At 44.1% G+C, this 7819-nt stretch overlaps 1 protein-coding gene across 1 annotated transcript in view; it reads left to right on the top strand.

Annotated features, from left to right (window-relative positions):
- Positions 1-7592, top strand: part of GALNT16 (polypeptide N-acetylgalactosaminyltransferase 16) — a 34591-nt gene extending 26999 nt beyond the window's left edge. Inside the window, exons 13-14 of the mRNA XM_010011645.1 lie at positions 63-179; positions 7455-7592. Coding sequence (XP_010009947.1) covers positions 63-179; positions 7455-7592 — 255 coding nt within the window. The remainder of the gene's footprint in view (positions 1-62; positions 180-7454) is intronic.
- Positions 7593-7819: the final 227 nt, after the last annotated feature.

Genomic DNA, 7819 nt, shown 5'->3' with positions numbered 1-7819 from the left:
TTTCTTCCTCATCTGATCACCATTATGATCCTAATGGAACCTTTCTTCTTCTTATGCCAAAGGAGTGGGTATTCAGTGACCCTTTAATTAGACAGCAGGACAAGTGTCTTTCCATTACCTCCTTCTCTACTGGCTCTCAAATCACACTGGAAGCCTGCAATCAAAAAGATGGCAGACAGGTACGTAACTGCACCAGTTTTTATCCCTTCACCAGTGTTCCTACATCAGTGCAGCCTGTAAGGGCAAACCTGGTACTATCAAAGTACATAAAAGTCCCTTCTATCTTCTGCATCTCCCTCTCTGGTCTGTTTCATAAGCTCAGATGTACAACACTGCCTGTGACCAAAGTGGGGAGCACAGACCACACTAGTGTGTGGATATTTGCTTTGCTTGGGACATCAGCAGCATGGTTAGCTGCAGCTAGGTTGCACCCCAGCCTCACTCTTGGAAACATATATATTCAGCCAGACTGGTGTATGGATGGACCACAGCATCAGAGAGGGGTAGATAAGCAGCAAACGCTTTGAGACACCCAAAGGAAGGGTGATGTGTGCTATCATCTGTTTACTTACTTAGAAGTGAGAGAAATGTGTTCTTCGTGCTGTCTTTGGGCATGTGAACAGACGTTTAAAACTGAATGTGTGCAACTCACTTGAGAAATACTGACTGAGAGACCATATATTCCACCCAAACTGCTCCCTGAGGGAAAAGACACAGCAGCAGTGTTCCCAACAAAATGCAGTTCTGTGACTCTTACACTGTTTCCAAGATGTCCACCCTGGTCTGCCAGGACACATCAGTGATTTTGCCTTACAGCACTAGGTAGGAGACGGCCTCTGCAATGGCCTGGGTGCCCTCACGGAGATGTGATGTGATGTGCCTTTTTGTCAGAACTGGGCAAAATGCAACAGCTGACAATGCAGCACTAGCAGGGAGTTGACTGGGCTTGTTTTATCCCTAGTTCCTGTGCTTCCCTCTGCATCAAGAGAAAGCACATTTTCTGTCACCTAAGGCTACACTGACTCTGTGTTCTCTGATACATCTATCGTTTCGATAACCCAAAGATAGGAGACTGCTCAGCCTGTTGCCAGTCCTCAGCAGCATCTTCTTTTGTCAGTACTTTTTAATGCCATAGGAATCTCTGAATTCAGTTCTTTCTGAAAGAAAGCACTGAAATCCAGTCTTGCCCATTTATGGAAAGGCTGTGTAGACTTTCCTCTAGAGGGCTGGTTAATGCAGAAATGTCTTGAAGAGTTGTCACCATGAATACGCTGGGAAAACTCTTTAGTTTGGATTAGCCTTGCAAGGATATCCCAAGTGGGCTGCTTGCCTGCTCTCTTTTCTTGTTGGCAATCACTCACCCCTTTGCTGTGTAATTAGGTCACTTAGCCTCCCCTTCAGTGCCCTGCAGCATTTTCTTCCCTGGCAGCAAAGAGGACTCCAGCTGCTGCCAAATCAGCTGTCTTTCCCCACCTCCCCTCTCATGGAAGGACAAGAGTCCCCTGAAGGGGGGTGGAGTCCAAGCACTATTAGCCAGAAGAGAGATTAATCCACACTTACACAAGCAGGCTCATTCTCCTGCTGGAATAGGATTTATTGAGCCTTGATGCGTTGATTATGTACAGGCTTATTATAAAGATATGCACACACGCTTAAGGATGTGAGCTGTTGTTTTCCATTATCTTATGTGAACAAACTGCACTTAAATCAAGGACTTGACCTAGCAGATGATTTAGCCAACTGACTGTAAGCAAAGATTTTGTTTAAGCATTTCAAATAATCGGAGACTGATTTTAATCACAGCTGCCATTCCAAACTGCCTTGCGGCTGAAGGGATGAGGTAGGAGAAGTGCGTTTGAATTTTTCATCTAATTTGGGTTGAAATGCTCTGAAATGTTGAGGGTTTTTTGGAAGTCACAAACTGCCACTTCAGATTTCTACTTATAAAGCTTGTTCTACTTGCAATGCTCAAGTTTGTTGTGATCTTAGGGAATGTTGTTATAGTCCTTCCCTTCTGTAAACGCAGTAATTGTTAATACTGACATTGGATTTTAATCAGCTAAAAGTTAGTCATCTTTGCAAACTATCCTATTCTCTTTCCTCCTGATGTCTGAGAGGTTGACTTTCAAGGAGACATCCACTTCTTTAGACACTCTATAGTGTGAAATGAAAGAGAGAAGCTGGAGGGAACAAATTCCCTCAGTCGTCCCGCAAATTGCTTCCCTGTGGGTACTCACAGCCCAAAGTGTGAGTGCTGGGGGAGAGCAGTGTTTTCAAACTATGCATGAATGTAGCCACTCCTCAGTTCAAGTGGACTTCTCAGAGTCAGAGGAGCTGAGTGGAGGAAGGGGAGTTGAGCTGCTTCAGAGATGTGGAGGTGACAAGCAAGAGCCCTAAGTAGGAGGTCTGAGTGGAAGGGGGTGAGCCTGGCAATGTGCATCACACATACAGTATCATAAGAGAAGATGGTGATATGATGAAAGACCAGTTTTGAGCATTTCTGGTGTCACTGTCATCAGAGGTCTGTGGTAGGAGCCTTTTCTGGATCTAGATTTCACATCTATGTCTGAGTGATGCAAAAGCAAGTTTCTGACATAAGATGGGGCACATGATGGCTTTGTTTTTTGTCACCAGAGTAGATTGGTTAGATCTTTATGACAGCACCATACAGCTCCTAAAGCTGCTTTCTGTTTTCAAATGTACTGAATTTGTACACATCCTACACAGCTGTTTTGCATTAAGCATGTCCACAGGACAGATAATTTTGTTTTTATTTTTGAGTACTAACAACAGTCCATATACGTAATACTCTAGCAGAGGCTTTACAGTATTATGAGCTTTATCTGGAGTATTGCCTCAAAATAAGTCTTAGAACTTTGCAAACAGTCAAAATTTAGATGTTTTTTGGTTCTGTCAGACTGTTCTCCCTTGGGATGAAAGGAACCAGGAACAAAATCTATTTGGCACCATGATCCCTTGATCATTCTACAGCAACAGCTGGCACTGCTAGCAGAAGACCAGCCAAGAGCTATTCTGCATAATCAGAGCTAGATTTCGAAACAGATGGATGTTATCCATAATGTTATTTGGAGAATAACATTTTTTAGTTGAATGCACAATAAATTATTGCCTTTAGCTTTGGTTTTGGCTCTGACTGATGGTGGGAGTGGTGTTTTAATTTTTATTATAATGAGGACAAATAGAAGGCAAAGTGAGAGTCAGACACTAACACAAGAGAATGGAAATGAGAAACATTGGCACAGTATTTCCCAACAGAATAAGAAGCATGCTGAGAAATCCTATTAAACAGCCATATTTCATTAAAATGTGCTGAAGGAAGGAATGTGACCCCAGCCCGAAAATGAGGACACCAAGTTTTCTTTCGAGACACAGTATTTGAACTCCTGTGTGCCTTTGGATGTGATTGGGAAATTTTTCCCACCTTGCTTCTCAGTATATCCTATTACCCAATGTGAAGAGAAACACAGCTTTATATAGACTATCAGAAAAGAGAAGAAGTGAAAAGCTGTCTGTTCTGGAAGCATTTGACTCAGCGTCTTCATGGTAATAAGTAGGTAAATCAATACTGGCAGCATGCCATAGCTTGAAAGCGATTTTCAGGAGACGAGTTTCCCTCAATTGTGATTCGTAGTTTTACAAAGTTAAGTGCTCAAAGGGAGACAGTACTTGCTGGATGCTGGTGTAAGCTTTTCCATCACACTCCGTCTGCTCCTCTATTTAAATTTTAGTGTTTGTCATCTTCAGCACCAGATTCAGACTGCCCATGGCTCGCAAATACATTCAATTTCAACTTGCAGCATCCTTGGCTATTCCGGTTACCAGCTCTCCATATGTTTCTGTGTGAATCTTCTCAGTCCTAATCAACAAAATCTGCTCTTCTAAACTGTGTTTCGTGAGCTTGACCAACTCCACTATATTTTCAGAGTTACAAGGCTCTTGTTAGAATCTGGAGAGAAAACCTGGACTGACTGGATTGCTGGGGGTTAAAATAGAACTTTTGATTACCCTGAAAAACTACACTAGTGTAAACGTCTTCAGCTCTTGTATGTATTGGGTAGAAAAGGACTGGCTATTTCTGACTTTTCTCTTAGTAATTGCACATGGAATGCTTCTATCCAGCCACCTCAAAATACTTTTCAATGGTACGTAATAAAGATGGAGAGGGAGCTTTAAAAAAAAGTAGGGAAAATTTTGACACTGGGGAAGAGGATCAAAACACAGTATTTAAAAGAAAATACGGTTGGGTTTTTTTTCCCCATCTCTACTCCAGATCTGCTGTGACCAGTAAACTGTATTGTCTCTATCTGCGCAAGAAAAGGAAAACAAAGAGGACTTCCAAGACAAAATTTTTCAGATTGTGCAGTGCTTATCTCTTTCAAAAGCTTTCCTTCCAAGTACAGGCCAGTCATAATGTCTGGGTGTAGGAGAGGAGAGGACTGCCTGAAATGTTTGGTTGTGTATGCAGGAAATGTCTTCTCTGTTTGTTTTTCCTAATGATGGGCATCACCACTGTAATTTAAAAATTTGCTGTCTAGTCTCCCCTTATGGTCTGTGGAGAAAGATGGGCCCTCCCAGAAGGGGCCTGTACACTGGACCCTTCCCTAAGTATGTCAGCAGGTGACCAGTTTAGACTAAATTGCCTGGCTCTGAGGTGGCTGACAGTGGGAGAAGAGCCTCCAAACTCCAGTTTCCACCCATTCCTACTGCCCACCATCCTCAAGGGTCCGAGATACGATGTGTGCCTCCCAGGGCTAGGTGTTGGGTTGTCCTTGGTAATCCTGTGGTCTCTCATTCAGGCAGGGGGATTTAGTGAAAGGTTCAGGTGAAGTCAGGGGAGTTGCTCTGTTATCTCACAGAGGGCAGCAAAGCACAGTTTCTGACCAGAAGGGGAATCCGTCATTCTGAAAATACCACTTCCATGTGAGATGAGGAGCTCTGCTTTGCCTTTTACTGTCAGTATGCTTTATAATAGCTCCATATTGCATCTTCCTGCAGCCCGGATGAGCCTTATAGTCATCTTTCTGTCACCTTCTCAGTGTTCCTCCTCTACCTTTCCCATCCTTGACCAACTTTCTTTCAAACATAGGGATATGGGATGAGTTGAAACGCTGGGCTTTCCAGTGGTGTGATTCACTGAGAAGTGGGTTGATTGGCATACTTTGTTAGCAGCAGCAAACGTGCTCTGGTGAGTGTTTGCAGGTGTCCTGCTGTGTCTGTTGCTGTTGACTCTCCCTACAAACATCACAGAGGGTACCTGTTTAGCATGAAAAGATGATAACGGCAGCAGGTCTCTGATCTCTGATCTGGTTCCTCTGATCTGGAGGAATAACATGAGCGAGCCTCCCAGTAGTGCTAGTTTTCTCCTGAAGAGCTGGGGAAAGAAAACCAGTGTCTCTTAGTTGCCTTTGCCCTCCATCTCAAATCTCGTAACAGCATACTCCTTTGCAGCAAGGTCTTCTGGTGAGCTATGGGGTGTGTGGGACAGATGGTTGGCAGGCGTTTTCTATCACATGCACAGGGGAAGGTGAAGAAGAAGGCTGGGAATTCACAAGTACAGAGAGGCAGGGGGAGGGTGGAAAGCAAGGAAGAGTTTCCCTTTGCACAGTAGGAGAAGGTCAAGAGGCTCTTCACAGAGGTGTCTATGATCCTAGCAAACAGTGGTGGGGAGGTCATTGTGCAGAGATTGTGCCAGCTACGCAGAGTGTATTGCTTTCTGGAGGAGAAGACCTCCTGCTTTCCACTCCATCCTTACAGCTTCTGCTTTATGGTATTAACTCTTCCTCAGCTCTTTGGAGGGAGACTTCTGCCAGATGAGAGCCAGATGGCTCTGGGATCTGTGTAGGCAGGGGGTTGCAGCAGCTGGTGAGGGCATTGCAGTGCACAGGCTGCATGGTATCTTCCTCTCAATCCTCTCTACATTGCTCTGCCCCTTTGCCTATTAAACCTAGCTTCTTCTTGCTGCACAAACAGCTCTCCTTTAGTGGTATCCTGTCAGGCAGGGCTAGCAGTGCTGGCAACGTGGTCCTGCAGCTGATATTCAGTCTTGAAAGAATATGTGAAACAGGAGCAACAGATTACTCTGGGCTTTGCAACTGCCCTGACCTCTAAGAAACATGACTAGCACACAGATCTGGAGGAGAGCTGCCAGCAATAGCTGAACATAACTGGATATCTTAAACCACACAGCATGTGGCAATCTGTTTGCTGTATTACCCAAGAATTAAAATGGTTGTAGGTTTTGACATTGCCTGGATATTGCAGGATTTTTTTCCCCCTTTGTATATAATTTCTGCAACAGCCTTCAGGTCCATCAGTGTTGTCAAGCTGTTTCTTTTTCTTAATCAGTTTCCATGGGTTAGCCAAAACATCTTCATAATATTCCTAAGCTGTTTACTGACTGAAGACCCAGGCTCTGATTCTAGCTGGCTCATCTGTGTGACTGAAAAGAGTGATCTCTGGACCATGGAGCACTCAGTCCAACAACCCACTGATCTCAGCAGTGCCCCACTGGAGGGAAATGGCCCAGCTTCACCTGCGAGATCCCAAGTCCACGGATTCATTTCTGCTTTTTTTCTCATCACTGTCAGCCACAGTGGTCCAAATTCTTTCCAGCAGGGATGGAACCTACAGCCCTTTCCCAGTAGAATTCTCAATTCAAGGTTAGGACACACATTTTCTTTCCTAGAAAGCAGCGTGAACAATGTAGCCCTTCAAGAGAGGGTTGCATGTGGGACCAGGTGGATATGCTCTGAGGAGAGCAGACCCAGAGGACAGCACTGCAGAAAGCAGAGCACTATGTTCAGAGAAGCTGTTGAATGGACAGTTATAAACCAAAATGTTGGCAAGGCAGATAAGATTATGAAGTAGAGCTGGCTAAAAAGAGTACAGAGCTATGAAGAGCTTTCAGTGTAGGACTGATAAAAATCTTGACTTGAGAGATGAGCTGACATGGAAGAGAGAGAGATAACAATTTAGTCAAGCAGCAAGAAGTGTGATTTTTGCTTTCTGTGGATAGATTGCTTTTCATGTTGGATGAACTTTCATCGCTTTGCTTTCTATGGATTGGAAAGAAACCATAGAAGGATTTTAGGTTTTGACAGATATCTGGGTGCCTAGAGATGCAGGACAAAGAATGGCAGGGAAATTGTGGATCTTGGATGCTTTTGAAAATGCCACTACTTGCTGATTTTTGTGTTGTTTGCCTTATAGATGCTTCTGAATATCTAGTCCTATAATTCAGCTAAACTCAAATTCCAGGTATGGTTAATACAGGAAACCAGTGCTTGAGAGATGCTGCCCATGCCCAGATTTTCAGTCTCCCAAGCTGCTGGGCTTTACCTGAGGTTTATGCTCAACCTTTCTCATTCTGCTTGGAGGTACAGTTCTGTGGTGAAATTGAAGTAACAGCATGTTTCTTCTCTGTCTTCTTACAGAAGTGGAAGATGAAAGGCAGTTTCATTCAACACTTTGTCAGTGGTCTCTGCCTGGAAAACCAGACTGGGAGAGTGATGACCAACCCTTGCCAAGCAGGAGTATCTGGCCAACAGTGGGAGCTGCTACAAGCAACATGATGGTAGCACAGAGATCTCGTTGTTTCTTTGTGCATGAGACCTTGGGAACAGAGGGGGATCGGGAAGATTTTGTATGTCTGACCCTAATTGTTTTCATGTGCCCATCATTTCAGCTGAGTACTTGGTGTTTCTGAGCTTTTCAGAGAAGCTGGGAGCGAGAGGGATGAGGAGAGTTGTTGAAATCTTCCTATCTGTTGTCTTAAGTTCTCCTTTGTAGCTGATGTCTG

This window comes from Nestor notabilis, unplaced genomic scaffold (genome assembly GCF_000696875.1).
Source record: "Nestor notabilis isolate BGI_N333 unplaced genomic scaffold, ASM69687v1 scaffold15203, whole genome shotgun sequence".
Lineage (NCBI taxonomy): Eukaryota > Metazoa > Chordata > Aves > Psittaciformes > Psittacidae > Nestor > Nestor notabilis.
Note: the sequence above shows the minus strand (reverse complement) of the source record. Positions and strands in the feature narration are given on the sequence as shown.